Consider the following 21984-nt stretch of genomic DNA (forward strand, 5'->3'; position numbering starts at 1 on the left):
GGCGATTTTCTTACTTCACCAACTTATGGAGAGGTATAGGGAGCAAAATAAGGACCTAGATATGGTGTTCATCGACTTTGAGAAGGTGTATTACAAGATACCAAGGACGGTCATGTGGTGGGCGCTGGAGAAACACAAATTTCCAACAAAGTACATTACCCTCATCAGAAATATGTACGATCATGTTGTGACAAGTGTTCGCGCAGGTGATAGCGAGACTGATACCTTCCCAATCACGATAGGTCTACATCAAGGGTCAGCCTTAAGCCCATACATGTTTTCCTTGGTGTTGGATGAGGTGACCAAGGATATACAAGGAGGTATTCCTTGGTGTATGCTCTTTGCTGATGATGTGGTGCCAGTAGATGAGATCAGGGCCGGTGTAAATAGGAAGTTAGAGCTATGGAGACAGACATTAGAGTCGAAGGGATTTAGACTTAGCAGAACCAAGACTGAGTACATGCGATGCAGCTTTAGTGGTGTTGGCAGCGAAGACGAAGATGTCAGATTAGAAGGACAGATTGTGCCAAAGAGGGAAACCTTCCGATATTTGGGATCAATGTTGCAAATAATTGGTGATATCGATGAGGATGTTTGCCACATGATCAAGGCAGGGTGGATGAAGTGGCGACAAGCATCTGGTATCCTATGTGACAAGAAGGTCCCACAAAAGTTAAAAGGTAAGTTCTATAGGACGGCAGTCAGACCGGCGATGCTATATAGGGTGGAATGTTGGCCAATAAAAAAACAACACATCCAACAAATGAGTGTTGTGGAGATGCGCATGCTACGATGGATGTGCGGCCATACAAGAAAAGACCGTATCAGGAACGAGATAATTCACGATAGGCTAGGGGTGGCACCGATCAACGAGAAGCTAGTCCAACACCGACTAAGGTGGTTTGGGCATATCCAACGGAGGCCTCCTGAAGCTACAGTTAACAGAAAAATTCTAAGGTGTATGGAGGAGACTAGAAGGGGTAAAGGATGACCAAAGTTGACTTGGGCGGAGGCGGTTAAGAAAGACATGAGGGATTGGAATGTAGTTAAAATCTTGGCTCTTGATAGGACGACATGGAGACCAGCCGATCCGTATGCCGAAATCTTAGTTTACTCTCTTTCTTCTTCTCCTTCTTGTTTTGGCTTCCTTTTATTTCTGTTGGGTGTCATATCTAGCCTACCCCAACTTGCTTGTTGCTGCTGCTGCTGGTGTTGTTGTTGTTTTTTTGATTTTTCGTAATCGTTTCCATCACAAGAAGAGCTTACCGGATTAAGAAAGTGGATTTATAACCCACTCACCCATTGTAAGTTCTTAGTATCTAGAGTTGAGTTCTTGTTATTTTTTAAAAGGGCTTCCTTACCGAATTTTTTTTAAAAAAAATATTTTCATCGCATAAAAAAATGTATTTTTATAACACATTGTAAAAGAAAAAACTTAGATAACAATGTTTCACCACACACCGTGTTGTGGATATGATAACTAGATATTAAAAAAACCGTGTCTAGGAGGAACTAGACACTTTTTGATATAGTAGAAGCGGGACTTGGCGTGACAATTCCGAAATTCGTCCCTGACAGGAATCGAACTCCGGTCGTTGGAGTGCACCACTGCGACCCCAACCACTGAGCTAAGCCCACGTCATCGATAACTAGATATACCAAGCAAGATCTCGGCTAGGATGGCCCACATATGGTGGTGAGTCCAATGACCCAACCAGGTGGCTCAGTTGCCGGAAATCTAAGGTGGAGGATTCCATCACGCATATAAGTAGTCGGATCCGGCCCATGGTAAAAGTTCGTCAAATCCTTGACGTACATGACAAGATAACTTAGCGTAGTTTAGACCTAGTTGTATATGATTGGATCTCTACAATTGTAGGGACAACTCAACTTACTGTGATCGCGCTTATGGATGGATAATTCCAGACAATCAGTAGTAGGCTTTGTGACCGTCGTGAGGTTTTGGACGCTGAGTAACTCGTTTGCCCCTATCCCGGTGACTCCTCGTCCAATAACCCCTTCTCTCTTCCCTCCGTGATTTGCCTCTTACAAGAGTACCGTCGAATGCCCAACGATACACTGCAACCAAGCAGCGCACATTTGGACTTCAAACAGGCTGTGCCCCAGTTTCAGTGACAACTCCACTGAGAAATACGAGCTTTGGTAGCATATATAGATCTGTCTGCGGATCTTAAGATTAGGCATCAACTCAATTTGGAAGCGCAAGCTGATGACAACTGAGCCGTGACTCTTGAAGTTAAGCCAATCACCTTGTTCACATTACAATCTCAGAGGAAGCGTGAGCTGTCTGGCCGGGCAACCACATGACATGAACCACCAGAGTACAACATAGGACCGGCTCACTTGACTACTGTGGCACAGACGTCGCCATTTGAGACCACCAAGGACCGTCATCTGAAGAAAAAGGAAAATAAAGAAAACAAAACTCTTCAGCGAGAATGACAAGATGTCCTAAGTCCTAACCATGGCAGATCTTTTCTTGTGGACAAAATACAGCATAACTCGGTAGCCGTGATAGAAGCTGTTCACCGGCTCACAGCCCCACCTGCCGCTTTCTTCCCAAAAGTGTGAACATCTGAACTAATGGAGCATGCGCTGGTCATATTCTAGCTCCTCACCATCTTTCACGTGCAAAGCACCTCACAGCTTACTACCTCGGTAGGGCCTCCCTAGGGCAATACGGAGTATAACTCGATTGCAATCGCTCATCAGCAACTGTGTTGTGCCACTGAATGAAAGATCAGCTGATTGCATCTATTACCTAGACTAACGATAGGTCGTATTTTTTAAAAGTTTTAAATAGTGGGCTATAGGCTATAGCCGTATGCTGCTGGAAGGGCTATAGCGTGATCCTTTAGCGGGCTAATTCACTTAGCCACACCTTTTTGAAGGGCTATAGCCGAGCTATAACGAGACTATAAACGGCTATTTGCAACTATGATTTTTTCATCCAAGATGTTACATCCTTTCTCCAGATCGATGAAACCCTCCAATTGGATGATAAATGCAGAAAAATTTGATCTTTACTTCATTTTTCAGGATCTTTTGCATATGTTAAGGTCCACATCCAAGCATCAAACAAAGATTGTAGCGGTGATGATCATACAATTAGTCGGTGCTTATAAACATAGTACATGACTTGGTCGGTTTATACATATTCTGGCTGTGCTGTGACACTGAATGAAAGATGAGCTAATTGCTTTCTGAAGACAGGTTCTTATTTTGCTTTCTGAAGCGAGCTAGCTAGCTCGAGACAGGTTTGGTGCGGAGCTTACTTCACAAGACCCACCAGGCATCCACTCCGCACTACACACAATAGTAACATTATGCTAATCTTTTCTGGCTTTCCATCAAAAGAAAAATTGTGCTTATCTTCGATCCAAGATGTTACATCCTAACCCACAGATGGATGCGATTCTTCAATTGGATGATAAATGCAGAGCAATTTAATCTTTATTACTCACTCCGATCCATAAAAAATATGGTGCCTTTAGTTTATTTTTTGATTTTTATGGATCGGATGGAGTACTTATTTTTTTCAGTATATTTCGCATATGTTAATGTCCACATCCAAGCATCAAACAAAGACTGTACCAGTGATGATCAAACAGTTAGTTGGCCAAAAAATGAATTAAACCCACTAAATCTTTTATCGACCGGAGAGAGTACTTATGTTTTCAGGATCTTCTGCATATGTTAATGTCCACGTCCAAGCACCAAACAAAGATTGTAGAAGTGATGATCAAAACAGTTAGTTGGTGGTTATAAACATAGTACTGAATACAGGACTTGGCCGGTTTATACATATTGTGGCTGCCTTTCGGTACCATCATACCGAACTCATGACCATTTGTCTTTGTTTGTAGATTTTTATATATGTGCTTACCTAATTCCTGGATAGAACGTTGTGCCTCCACATTTGATTTATGAGTTTGCTTGCTTTCTTGACAGTCTAATAGCTTACGCCATGTATGTACGGTTTAGTGATTTCTTCTTAAACATCGAAAGTTGATAGCATCTTTTGACCAAATTGTCTCCATTAGCCTAGCAGACACGAGGTGCATTCCACGTTTGATCCGCCATGAAAAGAACTAGCACATATGCTATTGGGATAGGTAGTTGAGATTGCTCGTCAGGTTGTAGCCCGCAACAAGAATGTACTACTACTCATAGTCTAGCCAAAGAAACCGAGGTATCAGGGAAAATAAAACTCCGGAAGAAGCACATACTTCCTTTCCGGTGGGGTCGTGCGGCGGGACAGAACTTAACAGCCCAACCGCTTGAGTTGGGAGGATTTGGGGTTTGAGATCGACACCATGCCTTCTTCCCCTCGATCTATCGCCTCGCTGAAAGAGCCACTCGCTCTTTCCCCCAATCGCTCTGACGCCTCAACGCGCCGACCAAACTCCCTGCAGCTCCACCTTATTGCCAACAAGATCCTTGGAGATAGAGCGCCGCGGGTGAGCGAGATCGATCGTGCTACTGCTACCTGGTTATCTTCGTCTTCCTGTTCTGCATGCCGGCAAAATGTCTGTCCCATGCCTGTTCTGTTTACAGAGAGGAGCAGTGAACACCTGTGGTGTTGTGCCATAAGCTGCTTATCCAGGTTGGTGCTGGAATATCTGTCACCTCTTTTTTTTAAAAAAAAAAACTGAATATCTGCTACCTCTGGTTGTATTGATCTTCCGGCAATTTTTCTGCTATCTTGTTCTTCCTTGAGTTCTGTAACTTCACTATTTTTTCTAGCTCCGCACTATTAACTCTAGGTGATACAATCCACGCGATTTACACCTTTCCTTTTTTTTTCACTGATATGTAGTAACTCTAATGAACAAAATATATGATCGATGAAGACACACAGAGGATATATTGTTTTTCCAATATCTACATATACTTTTGGTACAGTCGACAACATATGTAACAAAAACAGTCAGTACAAAATAATACTTCATCCCATCAACAATAAGTTTCTTATATTATACTACAATTGAAACGAGTGTAAAATGCAGTATACAAAAATGGCATCAAATCATATCCAATCGGGAATTCGGGATAGTGTTGAAAAGATCACGTGAAAACAAACCTAATTATGTTAGTGCTTTTTTTATGCAAGGTGCTCTGCTTGAATGCACCCATTTTCTGCTATTCTAAAGTCCAGACATAATAGATTGACATCATTTTTTCTCTTTCCGACCAATACAACAAAAGGAACCCAAAATATTGAATATGAACACACACATAAGCAAAGATGTAGAAGTTGTGCACTAATGTCAGCGACGTTTACGGTACCAAAAGGCTTTTCTAACATGTGTGGTACTGGTGTGGCATATAGTTTTTTTTTTTAAGGGAAAAACCCGGCTTCTGCATCGTGGTGATGCATCGTGGTGTGGCATATAGTTGGTATTAGATTATATCGTTCTTGATTTGGGACAAGGGTGCGGCACATGTGTAGGTTGGGGGAAGAGGGAACGGAGTGCTAAAGTTCACTGATAGTTGACACGTGTAAAATTTGGACACTTGTTTCTTACGAAAATGAATATCAGTTTTACAATGTTGTGATTTCTATGATGCAAAATATGTTTCAGTTTACCACCTTGGGAGCAAAACACTCGCATAACATGTGGTGAAAAGACACAGGCTTCCAGTGCTTAAGAAAATAAACTAAAGCTACAAGCAATTGCAATGTTGAGAAATAAATAAAAAATATACAACAAAGTCCTGCTGTTTTCATAAAAAAATATTCTTGAAATGTTGAGTTGTATTTATCAAGCGCAAAAGCATGAAAATCACCTATAATGAGGCACGCCAAACTTGCTGTGATTATTTGGTTATGCCATTTCATATGCATAGGAAGTCCTATTAGAAATAACTCCATCATGGAACTTTGCAAGAAACATATTAATTAGAACACTTCACCGACAAAACCACTCTTTCAACCCACTTACGGCATGTGTAATGTATAATAGGAGATGCTTAGAGGGATGCTTAAAAAAATAAACCAAGCTTTTTCTAAGCATTGGTGTTTATTTATACATGAGAAATGCTTCGTTAGGTATCTGTCTAGTACAAATAAGTACCGGTGCTTAGACCAAAAACCGGTTTATTTTTGTAAGATCCAGTCTACTAGCTTCCACTGTTCATTCCATTATGGAGTTTCATCCAGCAGGCGTAAACTTGCCCCTGGAGAGTCGTGGATCCAGCTCTAGGATAAACTTACACATGATTGGAATCTCATAACTGTTCTAGATACCTTTCGCATTTAGCGACATAAGTGGTATTAATTTAAAAAATCAATGCCACATATATTTATAGTAGGAAATAGTACATGATAGAGTTATATGAGTTATCTCTAGCAATTACAAAATAATGTCTAAAAAAGGGGAAAAAGTCTTTGAGGTATTTAAACTCTTCTTTTTTTTATGACACAATCTTGTACTTTTATGAAAGCCGTCGAAGATAGATATGCTCAATCAAAAACCTAAAAATACCAACAAAAGTTTTCCTATAATTTTAATTTGAGCTGCAATGCCAAAGGCAAGGTGCACGCACATAACCATTAAAGAAATCAATCAACATCGGCAGGAGTACCAACACTAGTATGCTAGGGAACAACAACCAAACAGCCCGGTCGACATCAGTGGGAAGCCGAGAGTACGAATCACCATTATCGATGACGTAGTAGGCGGGATAAACATTGCAAGAACAAATATCATCGCAACAACCATGAGAAAAGATCCAAAATCGACATGACGAACAAAGATCTAAAGGTTCATACCTAGAAAATTCTAATCTTCCAACACCACTATTGACGTCTAGAAAAAGATCTTGCCGTCGAAAGAAAAATCGAAGATCATATTGTAGATGATGCCATCTCCAAAGCGGATGCCAAAAATAAATGGCTACCAAATACTTAGAAATCACTACTTCTATTAAAAACTCCACGTATAGATGGGTTTTTTCGACCCCTCTGGATACTGGCGAGGCCGGCGAGAGGAGGCGTAACCGGCCTTAGTATGGCGGCGGAGGTGGAGGCATCGCTAGGGTTGAGGCGGAGCTAGGTTATGGCTGCAATGCAAGTGGTATTCAGGTCATTATTGGGGAATTGGAACTAGCGGCGCCGAATACCAGCTTTTGGATGGCCGGCAAATTGAAATTTGGAAACATTTTTCGATTCCAAACGGTATTCGCCTACACTGCACCCCCACCATTCTCGTTTCCGAGCTCCCCTGGCCCTTGGATTTGGCCTGCCTCCCCTGCTGTCTTCCACCAAGCGGTGTACACGACCGCACGGCACGAGTAGGACCGCCGCCGGCGCCGGCGCCGCCGACCTCCATCACCACCCGGAGATCCCCATCGACTACCGCCGCCGATCCCCGATGCCGCGTCCTCTAGTTCCTTGCCGACCGCCGCCGCCGGATCCCCACCACCACATCCTCCAGTTCTCTGTCGGCCGCCGCCGCGTCGTCACATATTCCACTTCCCAACCGCCGGCCGCCACCGGTTCCCCGCCGCCTCCGCCAGACCATCGCAGCTCTATCTCTTCATCTCGGTGGACAAAGCGACCTCCCTAGCAGAATCGATCTATGGACAAAGCGACCTCCCTAGCAGAATCGATCTATGCGCGTCACTCCGGCGAGCTCAAGATTCGTGGACCCGGTGTCGGCATGACAGAGGAGGCGCCTAGCAGTACCACAGGTGGAGCCATGGAAGCAGTCCGGAAACTGTAGCGATGAAGGTGAGCCCAGTACTGTATGATTTCCCCGTCGGGAAAATATCAAGTGATACCACACCTCACATGATACCATGATACCACTTCACAAAATTCAAATTTTTAAGTGACAAATAAATTTAAAATAAATTTGTGGCTGTTCACAAGGTGTGTGTTTACATTGTCTAGAATTTTTAAATCCAAATTTAGAATACACAAAGAGAAACAAAAAAAGACAAATATTGTGTGAATAGTGTCATTTTGTGTTTTTGTCTTTATGTGACACTATTCATGCTGGATTTCTCCTTTTTGTTTCTCTAATGATATTTCGAATTTGGTTATGAAAGTTACAGGGTATGTAAACACACATATTGTGAGCACCCCAAATTTTGGTTTCAATTTTTTTGACACATACAATTTAAATTTTAAAGAGTGGTATCATGGTATCAAATAAGGTGTGGTATCACTAGATATGTTCTCTTTCCCCGTCAAGTATTCTGTGCGCAGCCAAATGGAGTTGGAGTGTGGTTCATGTCTACAGTATACCGCAGATTCTTTAGCAACCAAACGTCCAAATTGGTATTCTAGCCCATTTCGTTTCAGCGTTGATTTGGTTTTGGATGCTCAATTCATTTCTACCATGCCAATACCAACACCCAAACTAGTGCAATTTTGTCATAAATTTGTCTGTTGGATACTTTAAAGCTTCTTGCACCGAATGATAAAACATGGAGACCATATGATATACTACATCTCCTAATAAAGTGGAGTTATATAGATCAACATGCTACTCGAATTACGGTAGTAATTATCTAAGCAATTACATGAAAATATTCAAAATAATGGTATATCGTGTGGAGGGGAGATTCATGCAATTCAGTTCTTTTTTGCGCTTATAGAAAATGCGTTTAATAAGTCAATGGTTCTTCTTATTCATTCTTCTAAATGTAGGATTATGAAATATGGAAACTTAAAAACTCAGTATTAGAATTTCATGGCACAGTATTGAATCCTTCGTGAAATTTAAAAGATAATCAGAAGTTGGAGAAGAAGCATTTTTTATTACAAGAAGAAGCAATTAAACATGTGGCTTTTTTAGAAGACTCAATGATACAAATGCGCCTTTTGTTACATCCAATCATGTGCTATACTTCTTAGAGTGTACCAAAAATTGTAAAAGAAGCATTTTTGGATACCACCGCTATCTCTTGTAGCACGGTATTTTAAATATCGGATGTAAACAATGACCTTTAAACTTCGCAATAAAATTGGGTGCTTATATCTTAGAGAGAGGGAGAGGGGAGTAAGAGAGACAAACGATGCATTGAAAACTTTCAAATGAATTTTTCCATTAGGTTAGTTCTCATGTTTGTTTCTGCCAAAACTTGTAGGAAAAAAATCCCATCCTATGAAAATTCCTTTGGTGCAATCTACGATCCAAATGGTAGAAATAGAGAGCTTCTCCTAAACTGCAATCATCCCTTTTTTTCGAAATTTCTTTGATCCATTGATTCAGTTATTCTAACTGTTAAACATGTAGGACTAGTTTCACTTGTTATACATAAACAATGTGGTACTCTGCTATTTATTTTCAGGCTGGGACTAGTGATATACTCTCATAAAAACTGTTGGTGATTCATCTCAAGGCATATAAGAACAATGGCTGAAATGGAAGATGCTCTGAGATCCTGCATGGAGCAGCTGCTCATTGCGAGAGAGGAGCGGGAGCAAATTATCCTGGAAGCAGCCAGCGAGATATCCTCCCAGCAAAAGAAAGTGTGGGATCTGCAGCACAGCCTCGAGGTCGCGAACAAGAAGGCCGAGAAGCTAGCCACCGAAAATAACAATCTATGTAAGGCCATTGACGCCAAGGACAAGCTGGCCAGGGAGCTCAGGGAGTCCAAGGCAGCCTTGGACGAGCAGCTCACCGGCGCGACGGCAAAGCTCGAGGCAGCGCGGAAGCAGAGCGCATCGCTGCATTACGAGGCGCGCATGCTGCAGAAGGAGCTGGAGGTGAGGAGCCAGGAGCGGGAGTACGACCTCAAGTCCGTGGACGCTGCCCGCGTGCAGCACGCGGAGAGCCTGAAGAAGATCGCGCAGCTGGAAGCCGAGTGCCAGCGGCTGCGCGCCATGGTCCGGAAGCGGCTCCCTGGTCCAGCAGCCCTGGCAAAGATGAGAGACGAGGTCGAGCAGCAGCAGCCACCCAGGGCCGGTGCCAGCCCGAGGAGGCAACGTTCCGCGACGCCGCCGATGTCGCCGCGATCCGTGACGCCGATTTCACGGCGCGCTCCTGATCTGCCTGACCAGAGCCACGCCGTCAGGCTGCGCGCGATGGAGGACGAGAACAACGCGCTGAAGCGGGTGCTGGCAACGAGGGACACGGAGCTGCAGTTCGCACGGATGAAGTTCGCGGACGAGGCCTGCAAGCTCTCGGCGGTGCAGGGGCAGCTCAAGGAGCTGACTGAGGAGAGCAAGCGTCTGACCGATGCAAATGCAAAGACCGAGTCGTGGGCCTCTGCTTTGGTCTCTGAACTGGATCACTTCAGGGCTGGGAAGCAGGGACATGGAGCTTCATCCGTCATTGTGTCTGAGATGAGCTTGCTTGATGATTTCGCTGAGATTGAGAAGCTGGAGATGGCATCAGGTGATCATCAAACATCCGGACAGAACAAGGCGGATTCGGGATCGGCTGTGTCAGAGAAGAACGACAAATTTCCTGATCAAAATGGCGGTGCCACCAAATTTCCTGATCAAAATGGTCATCCTGATTGGGTTCAGGATGTTTGGGAACTTGTAAAGCGAAAGCAGGAAGCAAGTGGAAAAAGCATTGGCACCATTCTTGAGGAAATCAGGCGTGCACTGGACCAGAGTCCTGATCATACCAAAGGAAATACTTCTGATAAACTGCATGACCGGGCCAAGATAGAAAAAATGGTGAGCAATCTTTCTGAAAAAATAAATGCCATGATCCGCTTTTCCGTGGAAGACAATGCTGCAAAATGTGGGCTGTCGTCGTTGCGTGACAAGCCTGAATTCCTTGCTCGCCTCGAGTACCTGGTTCATGTCTGTCACGATGTGCTCCATGAGAAGGCCAAGCTTGAAATTTTCATTGATGAGGTTTGCCTGGTACTAGAGTATATAGCAGGCCAGTACTTTTCAAGCCAAGTTCGACCGAAGGATGATAACACAAGGAATTCTGATGGCGACGAGTCATCAAGTACAGTAAACACAAATGGTGAGCATGGCATGCAGAGTGCAACATCAGCAGCAGCACTAGACATCCAAACAGAAGCACATCAAGAACCAATTCAATCGGCAGGTCAGCTACCTGAAAATATCGAGGAGAGACAGCTTAATGAAGAACTTGCAATAGTGCTACATAAGGATTGTGATATGGAACCAGGGAGGAAGTCATCATACTATAAGATAGAAAGGTAACTAACCTTTTTTTCTGTATATTTTTAAAATGTATCGAGTAACAATTTCTGCATAGCTAAAATCAATTATTCTCAATTATGATATTGATTATCTGTAAAGCAGTCCCACTGACGATGGAACAGAAAATTTGGCACAAGAGGGAAAACAGCTAGCAACAGTATGTTCGCATGTTGCTCCTTTTTTTCACAGTAAAAATAGCAACTATACCTGATGTGGTCATTTCATAATTTTCTAATTTTGTTTATATGTTTCAGATATGTTTATTCCACCATTTTCTGCGTTCACCTCTATGACCATCATTCCATCAGGAATGAAATTTAACGTATTTGTGTTTCATGTAGGACTCAGAGATATCTGCAGCAGCTCACAAGCTTGCAGAGTGCCAGGAAACCATCACAAATCTGAGTAAACAGCTGCATGCTCTCCAGACTCCCCCGAATTCAGGCCTTATAGATATCTCAATGTTCAGCCCGAGACCAAGCTCGGCTGACTACAAGCCCCAGTCACTTGGAAGCATCCTGGCTGATGAGGCCACCAGCACAGCTGAGGGTACCAGCCCTCCCACGCCAAAACAAGTGCACACCAAGAAGGAACAATGCGATCCTGACGCTGCAGCACGAAGGAGCATGGCACAAGAGCAGGTTGTTGATGCCGACGGCGAGGCATCGGCGCAAGCTGTTGTTCAGCCAGTGATCCTGGAGCTGCGCCGTGATGATACTCCAGCTGATCCTAGGAAGAAGAAGCGGGGTCCGAGCTTGCTGGGCAGGATGATCTTCAGGAAGAGAGTGGAAGGCAGCTCCTCCTAGACTGTTTTGACCTGGTGGTGAACACACTGGCTAGTACCACTAGCATGCGACCAGCAGTTTGGAGCTCTGCGCTCCTGCTCCTAGGTTGCATCCTTTTTGGCCACATGTTCCATTGCAGAGTCTGAACTCTGAAGACCGGTGTTGAGAAAGATTCTGTCACATTTGTTCATCATTTTGTTTAACATGAACATGTTTTGTCTTTGTGTATTTATGGAATCCGTTTTTGTGTAAATGTTTATTTAATGAATTGTTTTTTTTCAGACTGTATTCTATATTTTACTCTACTAGTTTTTTTTTTGAATCTCAGCAGGCATATATAGCAGGAGAAAAAACTGTACAGAAAGCAAGACGGCACCACAAGTTTAGGGTCAACTCTCGCCTTACAAGGTGCCGCGCACCGGCACGCACCCAACTGTTAGCCTCGTCCGAAATGAGATGGACTAGGCCCGACACACTCAACTCCTTATTACAAAACACTCGCCTGTTCCTCTCGCGCCATAGTTCCCACGCCACAAGAATGGTCAGCGAGGCAGCCCGACGATCGGTACCTGCCAGCTTGGACACCGCCCAGGAGAGGGCTAAGTCATCGGCATCCGTGGCCCGAATGGCCGGGCAGGAGAGCGAAGCGGCGGAGCGCTCCCAAACTTCCCTAGACCAAGGACACTCAGCGAAGAGGTGCGCCGGGGTCTCTAGATTCCGCCGGCAAAGAGGGCAAAAGTACTGATTAGGCATCCTAAAGCGCAGGAGCCTATCAGCCGTGAAGACCCGGCGCTGCAGCAATAGCCACATGAAGAACTTGCACTTTGGAGGTGCCCATGCCGGCAAAATATGACGTAGTGGGGACTTCAAGCTCCCGTCAAATTGCATGGCATATGCGGAGGAGGCGGAGTAAACCCCGGAAGCGGACTTCCACCTGAAGATGTCCTCGACCTGTGGGTCAATGCTGCACCCACGCACCACCTGACGAAGAGCGACGAAGTCCAGCAACAGGTCAAGGGAGACCCTCCCACGCAGGTCCGTGAGCCAGTGGTCATCATCTAATGCATCCGCCACCGTCTTGTTCTTGCGCCTTGAAGCCTCGAAGAGCAAGGGCCACTGCTTCCTCAGTGGTTCCCCGGCCCAGCTATCGGACCAGAAGCTAGTCGTCATGCCATTACCAATGGTGACTTCGGTCATGGAGGTGAATAGGGCCATGTCAGCCTTGGATGGTTGTTCCAGCAGCCCCTTCCAAGGTTTGATCGCCGTCTTCGCTTGCCACAGCCACCGTAGCCGCAGCGCGTTATTGAAGCGCTGCAGATCAAGCACCCCAAGGCCGCCCAAATCTCTTGGTCGGCAGACGAGACGAGCTTCCAGGCGACCCTGCACTGGCCCGGGGTGCAGGTGTCCCTAGCTGCCCATAGCCACGCACGCCGAAGTTTGTCGATCTGCGCAATCGCCCACGCGGACAGGGGATGCGCCGTCATGATGAACACCGGCAGTGCCGAGAGGACGGCCCTGAGCAGGGTAAGCCGGCCTGCCCTGGACATGAGCCTACCCTTCCAGTGGCCTAACCGCGCCGCGATCTTGTCGATGAGGGGTTGGATGTCGATTTTCCTCAGCCGGCGAAGCGATAGGGGCATGCCCAGATATGTGCACGGCAAGGTGGAGACCTGCAGACCAACCGGCTGCAGGATGGTGGTGATGTTGATGTCGTCGCAGCGGATCGGAATGGCTTGGCTCTTAGTAAGGTTCACGACCAGCCCGGAAACCTCACCGGAAACCTGCAGGATGGCCTTCGCCGTAGCGATCTATGCGGTGGTCGGTTTGATGAATAGGGCCACATCGTCGGCGTAGAGGGAGCAACTGATGGATCCCGCCACAGGTGATAGAAGACCAGCCTCGGTGGCCATGGCGAAAAGGCGCGGTAGGGGTTCCATGGCGAGGATGAACAGAAGCGGGATAAGGGGTCTCCCTGCCGAAGGCCCCTCCGGTGGTTGATGCTCGCCCCCTCCTCTCCGTTGTAGAGCACCCGCGATGAGGCGGTAGTCAGGAAAGCGATAATCCAGTTCCTCTACTAGTTGTGATATCGTGATAACATTTATCCCCTTCAAGAATCTTGATGAGACTCCTGCTGATCCTAGGAAGAAGAAGCGGGGTCCGAGTTTACTGGGCAGGACGATCTTCAGGAAGAGAGTGGAAGCAACCTCCTCCTAGGCTGTGTTCGGCTGGTAGTGGACACACTGTGCTCGTGCGATGTGCGATCTGGTTAGCTAGCACCACTAGTATGCGGCCAGCAGTTCGGAGCTGTGGGGATCCTGCTCCTAGGCCATCTGTTCCATTGCATAATCTGAAGACTGGCGTTGAGAGAAATTCTGGTGCACTCGTTTTCGTTTGACATGAAGATGTTTTCCATTTGGGTATTTTATGGAATCCGTTGTCATGTAAATGTATGTTTAACAAACGAAATATAATTATTTTCAGAGTATACTCTATAATTCACTCTCTAGCTAGTTGTGATAGAGACAATACTATTTCACTCAGAAAAGTTGCGACATTTTGCCTCGAAGTTTAGGGTTTAGACGCATTTTAAAATGTTACAAAATTACGAGAGTATATCTCCTCATTATTTTGGCCCTGGTAAAGAATGCAAAAGATGCCCCTTGTGAAAAGCCTTATTCTAGCACCAAATTTTGTTTTTCATACAGGTCAGGTCACACAAACAATGTGCTTTTTAACAACTTTTCCCATCAAGAAGCCTTTTCAGCCATGGTTGAGATACATCACTGTCGGCGTCGGTATTTGGATGCAAAATGCATTTCAAGATTCTTTAGGCGCGGCATGGTGTCTGCCCCAAGAAGGATCGCTGTCACGTGCAGGTGATTCTCTGACTTTCATTACTTAAAGCAGTGGCATAATGCAAAGATCATGTCGTTGGTGATACATACTAATCATGCAGCATATCATAATTAACCACCCCGGCCAGCTGATCTCACAAAAGAAGTGGAACCTAATTGACCTAGACCTCAGATCTCGTGTTCTAGAAGATTTCGACCAGGTTAGAGCATGTCTAACAGGCCCCTTATAACCCGCCCACCCCGTAAAATTCCGGCGAGATACGGGGCAGGCGCGGTTTGGGCCGTCTAGCAGGCCCCGTATTCGGGCCGCCCCGTTTCGGCGGAATACGGGGCCCAGGAAATCGGCCCCTCCGCCCCCTACTTATACCGGGCGCAGGTGCGAGTGAGGGGTTAACCCCTCACTCGCAACCCTAGCTCCGCCGTGCGCCGCCGCCTCCTCCTCCTGCTCCGGCGAGCAATTAGTCGCTCCCCCGCGCCGCATTCCACCCGCCGCCACCTGCATGGACTCCCGCCACCGTAGTAGCGCCTCGCCGGCGAGCGGATCGAAGCGATCCCGCTCGCCGGACACCGTGGAGGAAGCGTGGCGGCTCAAGTGCAAGCGCTCCGCCGCGGGGAGCCGCCGTGCGGCGTGCAGGTACGCCGGCGCGCTGTACGTGCCGGATCCGCTCCGGGAGTACGCCGCGGGTGGGCGGTGGTACCGGCAAGACCCGCCGCTCAAGCCGATGAGCGGCGAAGCCTTCGAGAAATGGCTCGCCGAGTGGCAGCGCGACCGCGCGGCGAAGGCGGCATGGAGGGCGACCATCGGCAGCACCAGCGGCGGAGGAAGCGGAGGCGGCGAGGAGGAAGAGGAGGCGGCGGAGGAGGACGCGGCCTTTCGGCGTGCGGTGGCCGAATCCGAGGCGGATGCCGCCGAGAAAGCTCGGGCGGAGGCAGAGGAGGAGGCGGCGGCCATCGCCGCCGTGGCGGAATTCCAGGCGAAGGAGGCTGCCGCCAGGACGGAGGAGGAGGCTGCCGCCAGGGCAGAGGAGGAGGCTGCCGCCAGGGGGCCTTTCGTGCCATTCATCATCCTCGAGTAGCTAGGATCGCAGTAGATCGCTATGTATATGTATGATCCAGTGTATGATCAATGAAGATGAACTATGGTTTAATTTTCCCGGGGTTTTAATTTTTAAAAATACAGGGTGAAATACGGGGCCTGCTAGACGGAATGGTTCAGCAAGACGCACTTTTGGGATACGGGGCGAAAAACTCGCGTTATACGGGGCAGAGAAATAAGGGGCCTGTTAGACCTGCTTTTACATTACAGTGGACGGCTATAGTCTTTTTTTTTTTTTTTTGCGGGTGGACGGCTATAGTCTAGTACTAGGCTGAATGGACAGAATACAACACCACGAATTCCACACGCTGACTTGTTGCAAGAGACGATCACCGAATGTTAGGTGTCGTGGAATACAAAAAGGGGCCGCACTGCGTCCGCGTGCAGTTTCGAAGTCGCAATCTTTATATCGCCTGAGCCTCAAGGCCGACGGGGAGACACATGGATGGAAACCCGTAATATTTAGGTTATCGTCCAGCCATAAGACCTCAGCCATGGCGGTTGAGTCTACCGTTTCTCAACTACTCTACGTAGCTCCGGTGACGCCTGGGACGGCAAGAGCTTGTCTTTTATCGTCCTTGCTTTATGATTTTTAAGAGACTGACGGCAGCCGATTGTCACTTCTCGGGTTCTGATGTACTCTCTGTCTTGTACTTTCTCTCATGGATAGCGTCAATCGGCAGCTAGCTAGCGTCGCAAGAACGCATATCTTATCTCCTAGCCACGCTTCTGTTCTCTTCGAATACTTATCTCGGAACTGGCGCACAACGGAGGAGCCAAATGGCACAACTTGAACAATTGTTCCGATGCTTTGCGTTGCGTTTGCTTTGGTGAGGGGAACTGCTGGTGGTTCCTCTGCCACATGGTTCGATCTTTCGCCACAACATCGCGAGTTCTTGGTGGGATACTACTTGCTTGCGCTGCGGCTTAGCCAAATTCCAAGTTCTTTTCTTGGCGTAATTATCGCTCCAGACACCAAATTCCATTCCATCCGTCCTGCCTTTAATGCAAAGTAGCGCTTGACGTGTCCATGTTATCGCTACAAGAATTCAGTGGACGATGCTTAAGCACTTTTCTTTTTCAGTTTGATAAATGCATTAAAAAAAAAACCATGCATAAATGGATGCGTCTTGGCTAATAAATCAACTTCTTAAAATGTGTTGCGTAGTTTAAAGATCGAATATTACAATACCACAAATATTGTGGCTGAAAGTTTCACAAAACCACTGACGAACGAAAACCCCAATTCTTGTAGAGTAAATTATTTCGAAGAACCCAAATAGAAAGATCTACTTCATCTCTCACAGTTTCGGACATCGGTTTCTCTTTATTTCCTTCCAAATACAAGACTAGACTTGTTCCGTACCGTTTAGAAGTATTCATTTTATTTTCAACTTTTGGTCAAAATTAATTTAAATCCTTAGCTTGTGGAGTGAGTGGCTCGAATTAAGCGAATGTATTTTCCCAGATTTTCTTCTAAACTATCAGTTTTTGACTAAAAGTTTTGAAAACTAAGAAAACTTTAATCGGCTTGGGCTAAATGACAATTAAATTTTCTAGTTAACTCACTATCCATAGTTTGAGTTGATGAAATATTTTCAAAACTTTTGAAAAAGTTTGAATTTTGAACATTTTGGCCAAAAGTTATAGAAAATGGCAGGGAGAGTTGAGCTCGAAGTTTTGTATTTTACTCACTGCATGAAGTTTAAATTATTAAAACATAAAAACAAAATGTTTGAAAATTTAAACTAATTATAGTCATGAGTTGAAAAACTGTGAAAATCTCGAAATGGTTTGGTTCAAGTCATGTCATTTCTCGAACAAACAAACAAACAAACAAAATTGCTTGTGCCACCTTAACGTGACTTGTGGGCATAGGTGTCACAAATGGTGTCAAACAGACTATCTGAGATTTGGGTGTATGTACTAAGCATCTAGTAGTGATAGGAGGAGATACCTGTGGATCAACTATAATCTAGGTTTTCTTAGTAACACTGTTGAGAGTGATTGTAATTCTATCAGTTAATCTATAAAGCCTTCTGATTCAAAAAAAAATCAGGTTTTGTAAAATGTTATAGTTTTTTCTGAAAAATGTTCTTGGATTGTGATTTAAAAAAAAAACTTAGACCAAATAGTTTTAGTTTATTGATGTTTGGTCAGTTAAAACCGTTGAGAGCTATTCACAAGAAAAACGTTTTTTGTGTCTTGACAGATTAGGATTGAAATTTTATAGCAGTATGGGCTTATTTTGGGTTAAATCGTGAAATTTGGGTTTTGCAGTTTACGCCAATAGTTATGGTTTTGTGACAAAAAAAAAGGGTTATTTTTTAAAAAAAAAATCCTAGCTCGAACAATTGTGTTTTATTGAGTTTGCTAAGTTTAGAAACAACTAGAACTATCGTGAGAAAAGTGGTTTTGAAATTTTATGGTAGTACTGGTTTATGTTGTACCAATGTTGTCAAATTGTTTCATGACACTTGAACTCTGCTTTTTTTGTTTTGTCGAATTTATTACACTTTCAATCAATTGAAAGCATTTCCCTTGACCTTGTCCAGCTCCTCTTTATTCGGATTAATAGTTACAGGATCTATCTCCATTCTAAAAGTATTTACATCCTCATATGAAAAGTCTCGGGAACGAGTAGGGGACGAAAGTGGAAAAGAAGGAACGAATCGTGAGCTCGTTGCATAAGACAAGCTTTCAATCCTTGGAATCTAACCACTTTTCACAGCATCTAGATGGCAGCCGCGAGAAGATTCAACGACGGCCGGCCATGGCGCCATGGGAAAGAAAAACCTGCAGCTGCGGTGTCCTATCTTCTAAGCACGTGTCAGCATCAGCCTCACCAAGTCACCGTTGGCCATTACTGCGGACAGCTCTCCTGCTTGACCATTGAGCCACCTGACGTCGCGGTCCGTTTCAGAGTCTCACAACGGGATCTCGAAGAGGTCGGAGTCGGGATCGAGGTCGCCGGCGCCGGCGCCGCCGTTGTCCTTCCTGCTCTTGCTAACCCGCGAGGTGTCCGTCCAGCCGGAGTCGACGCGGCCCATGGAGAAGAGCTCGCCGCTCTCGTCGTCGAAGTCGAGCCCCACGGACCCGCTCCGGCCGTCGTTGCCCAGCGAGGCTGACCGCACGAAGCACGGGTTGGCCGTGCGGCGCGCGTTGGCCGGCGCGTACCGGAACTTGTTCTGGCCGAGGTTGACCAGAGCCATGACGTCGAAGCTGGAGGCCAGGACCGGGTAGAGCGGGCTGGAGAAGGCGTCGGCGTTGCAGCTCACCTTGTGCACCTGCTGGCCGTCCACCGTGAAGTACACCTTCCGTTTCGCCGGCTCGAAGCCGAGGCCGACCACCTTGTCCACCGCCGCCCACGACGACTTGTCCGACTCGTACACCAGCTTCATCCCTGAAATGGTAGTCAACGAAATGTTAAGTTCATGATTTGCACGGAACAATCGCGGCGAGAATTCCTGAAACATAACGCGCTTAGTATTACCGTCGAGGTAGACCGCGCCGTTGGAGTGGAAGCCGATGGAAGACGAGTACGTTCCGGCCAACGACGGCCGCGGCGGCGTGGCGGAGCCGGCGGCGAGGCCGAGCGACATGACCTGATGCCTCTGTTTGTCTCCCTGGCCATCTTTCGCGGGTCTGGTCTCCTGGATCACGTTGCTGGTGGTGTCGGCCGGCGCGAAATCGATGAGCTTGACGCGGTCGCTCTCGCCCGAGCCGTCCTTCCCGCGCCTGCTCGCCCGCGACGCGGACCACTCCGGCCGCCGCGTGTTCAGGTAGATGATGGTGATCTCGAAGTATGCGTCCTGCGAGAAGGGCGTGCCGGCCATGGGCGGGCCCGGCAGCGGCATGCTCATCCTGGCGACGCTCAGCGCGTTGCTGTTCGCCAGGTCCTGGTCGCTGCGGAGGGGGTTGGTGACGCTGCCCGGGAGCCACTGCTTCTTGCTGGACGCGGCGGCGGCGGGCGCGGTCGCCGGGTTGAGCCGCACGGCCTGCATCCGCTCGGACGACCCCACGGGGGCGTCCCACGCGGCGTCGGCCAGCTCGCCGCTGGTCCCGGCGTCGCAGACCGGGCAGAGGCCCCAGAGCGGCGACGAGGCCGCCGACCTCGCCCGCGGCGGCGCCACCGCGAACACGAACTGCGCCCACCCGTTCTCCGCCGCCTCGATCACCAGCCGCGGGTGGTCGCCCCACTGGAACGGGCCCTGCTGCTGCTGCTGCGGCGGCGCGCCTGCCCGGTGCTTGGCGTGGTGGTGATGGTGCAGCTGCTGGAACCGGACGCCCACGCGGCCGCTGCTGGCGTTGTACTTGGCGTTGAGCTTCTCCAGCCCGCCGGGGCTGGCCGAGGCACCCGCGCCAGCGGCACCGATCGGCAGCTCCGGCGGCGCGTTACGCGGCAGGCGTCGACGCCGGTACACGTAGAGGCCGGCCGCGACCAGCGCCCCGACCGGGAGGGCCACGCCGAGGAGCAGCGTGAGCCACAGCGCCATGTATACGTCGCCCTACTTGGGCAACCCTAGCCGGGCAGAGGAGGACATGGACATGGAGGCGCGGGTCGGATCGATTCTGTTGTGGAAGGTTGCGAGTTCTTGGGTATTGTTTCCCTTGGTGGAGGGTCGCCGGCGGGGGAGGAGGAGGAGAGCTGACTGCAACCTGCACCTGGGTGACTGGCTCAACGTAACGGAACAAGCAAACAAGCCAACAGTTGAATTGGAGGTGGGGGCTTTTAAATTGCGCGACAGCGGCGTGTGCATTTGGTGATCGTTTGAGAGATTGTTTTTCATCGTCTGACCAGATCGACGGAGGCAGGAAAATTACACACGTCGCGCCAGACCAGACCAGTTTACTACTCCCTCCGTCCTAAAATGTAAGGCGTCTAAGGATTAGTCAAAAGTTAATATTTTTAAAGTTTGATCAAATTTATTCATAAAAATATGAACATTTATTTATAATATTGAATCAATATCAATAGATTTACCACAAAATATATTTTCTTAATATGTATTTGTTTATGGTCTTGCTAGTTTTAGCTACTGCTCGATTAAATCCTATACCATTTAATTACACTGCGAATCATCCATAAAAGCTGCAAAATTAGGTTACGACCGAGTTTAAGTTTAATTGCAATTGGGATTTTATTTTCAATTAAAAGTGAGATACAATAGAGGAAAATGGTCCGAACTCTCCGTCCCATCAAAAGTGAGTGTCTAGATACATCTAAATTTCAACAAAGCTGTGACACTTTTGGTGGGACGGGAGAAGTTTTTTTTGCTTCGTAATTCGTCATGAGTTGCAACATGGATTGTAGCTGAGATATAGTAACGTCATTTAGCTGAGAACTGCGGCGGAGGCGGAAATTGAGATGAGCCGGGACGAACTCACATGGTTTAAATGTTTTAAGACACTAAATCAAGTCTACTAAATCAAGTCTCCTCGTGCATGATCTCGACGGATGAGGTTTAGTATGCGTGCTCTCACGAACAGCAATGCACGCAGTTGCTGGGATGTGTCATCTTGTTTGAGATATAATTTGGACAAGATACCAAATAAAAACAAGATGTCACACAAGACGGTTGTACAGATTATATCAAAGAGTCAAACCAACACAAGAATGAACCCAAGTTCAACAATAAACAAAACAAAACCCAAAGAGTATAAGGATATGATTAAAGACTTAACTCATTTTAAGAAGTAAAACAAAATTCAAGTAATGAGATAACCAACTCCCAAAGAAAGCAAAGTTCCAACAAATAAACCAAACTCTCCATACTTTTCATGATAAAACAAAGTACAAAAAACAAAAAGGTTTGTATTCCAAAAACAAATACTTCAAATAAGAGAGTGTTATAGAAAATATAGGAGAGCTCCCCAAATATTAGTGCATTATTATTAAAGATTTTGCATTTTAATATAAAATGCACAAAAGTATGATCATCACTTCACCGATACCTAACGAAACACAATGAAGGTTCTAGTGAAACAAAGGGGTCCATATAAGGCAAGGAAGACGCATGAGGTAAAAACAATACAATTTATTGGTAAAAAAATATGTCAAATAAGAACAAAAGCCAATAT

The 21984-nt window shown here is 46.6% G+C and overlaps 3 protein-coding genes across 6 annotated transcripts; 1 reads left to right on the plus strand and 2 right to left on the minus strand.

Moving 5' to 3' along the window:
• The first annotated feature begins 4233 nt into the window (after positions 1 to 4233).
• LOC127307109 (filament-like plant protein 7) lies at positions 4234 to 12233 on the plus strand. 4 transcript variants are annotated; one of them, XM_051337806.2, is made up of 4 exons: positions 4245 to 4627; positions 9325 to 11163; positions 11267 to 11324; positions 11509 to 12233. In XM_051337806.2, exons 2-4 carry the CDS (start codon positions 9389 to 9391, stop codon positions 11971 to 11973), a joined length of 2298 nt encoding a protein of 765 aa, XP_051193766.1. In that variant the 5' UTR covers positions 4245 to 4627; positions 9325 to 9388; the 3' UTR covers positions 11974 to 12233. The 4 variants fall into 4 exon arrangements, with proteins under 4 accessions (XP_051193769.1, XP_051193766.1, XP_051193768.1 ...); XM_051337808.2 differs by having other exon boundaries at positions 4249 to 4627; positions 11270 to 11324; XM_051337807.2 differs by lacking the exon at positions 4245 to 4627 and adding an exon at positions 7241 to 7756.
• On the minus strand, positions 12054 to 13149 carry LOC139832540 (uncharacterized). The gene is made up of 2 exons (XM_071822322.1): positions 12455 to 13149; positions 12054 to 12126 (listed from the first exon to the last, which is right to left on the minus strand). Exons 1-2 carry the CDS (start codon positions 13147 to 13149, stop codon positions 12054 to 12056), a joined length of 768 nt encoding a protein of 255 aa, XP_071678423.1.
• A 5295-nt stretch (positions 13150 to 18444) lies between these two features.
• Positions 18445 to 20623, minus strand: LOC127307108 (uncharacterized). The gene is made up of 2 exons (XM_051337805.2): positions 19397 to 20623; positions 18445 to 19306 (listed from the first exon to the last, which is right to left on the minus strand). Exons 1-2 carry the CDS (start codon positions 20397 to 20399, stop codon positions 18831 to 18833), a joined length of 1479 nt encoding a protein of 492 aa, XP_051193765.1. The 5' UTR covers positions 20400 to 20623; the 3' UTR covers positions 18445 to 18830.
• Positions 20624 to 21984: the final 1361 nt, after the last annotated feature.

This window comes from Lolium perenne, chromosome 6 (genome assembly GCF_019359855.2).
Source record: "Lolium perenne isolate Kyuss_39 chromosome 6, Kyuss_2.0, whole genome shotgun sequence".
Classification (NCBI taxonomy): domain Eukaryota; kingdom Viridiplantae; phylum Streptophyta; class Magnoliopsida; order Poales; family Poaceae; genus Lolium; species Lolium perenne.

Coding starts and splice junctions, on each gene's coding strand:
- LOC127307109 (XM_051337806.2), top strand. CDS start 9,389: ATGGCTGAAATGGAAGATGCTCTGAGATCCTGCATGGAGCAGCTGCTC. Junction 11,164..11,266: donor TCATACTATAAGATAGAAAG/GTAACTAACCTT, acceptor TTATCTGTAAAG/CAGTCCCACTGACGATGGAA. Junction 11,325..11,508: donor AGGGAAAACAGCTAGCAACA/GTATGTTCGCAT, acceptor TGTTTCATGTAG/GACTCAGAGATATCTGCAGC.
- LOC139832540 (XM_071822322.1), bottom strand. CDS start 13,149: ATGACCGAAGTCACCATTGGTAATGGCATGACGACTAGCTTCTGGTCC. Junction 12,127..12,454: donor CTATGGCGCGAGAGGAACAG/GCGAGTGTTTTG, acceptor CAAATGTGACAG/AATCTTTCTCAACACCGGTC.
- LOC127307108 (XM_051337805.2), bottom strand. CDS start 20,399: ATGGCGCTGTGGCTCACGCTGCTCCTCGGCGTGGCCCTCCCGGTCGGG. Junction 19,307..19,396: donor CGGCGCGGTCTACCTCGACG/GTAATACTAAGC, acceptor CTACCATTTCAG/GGATGAAGCTGGTGTACGAG.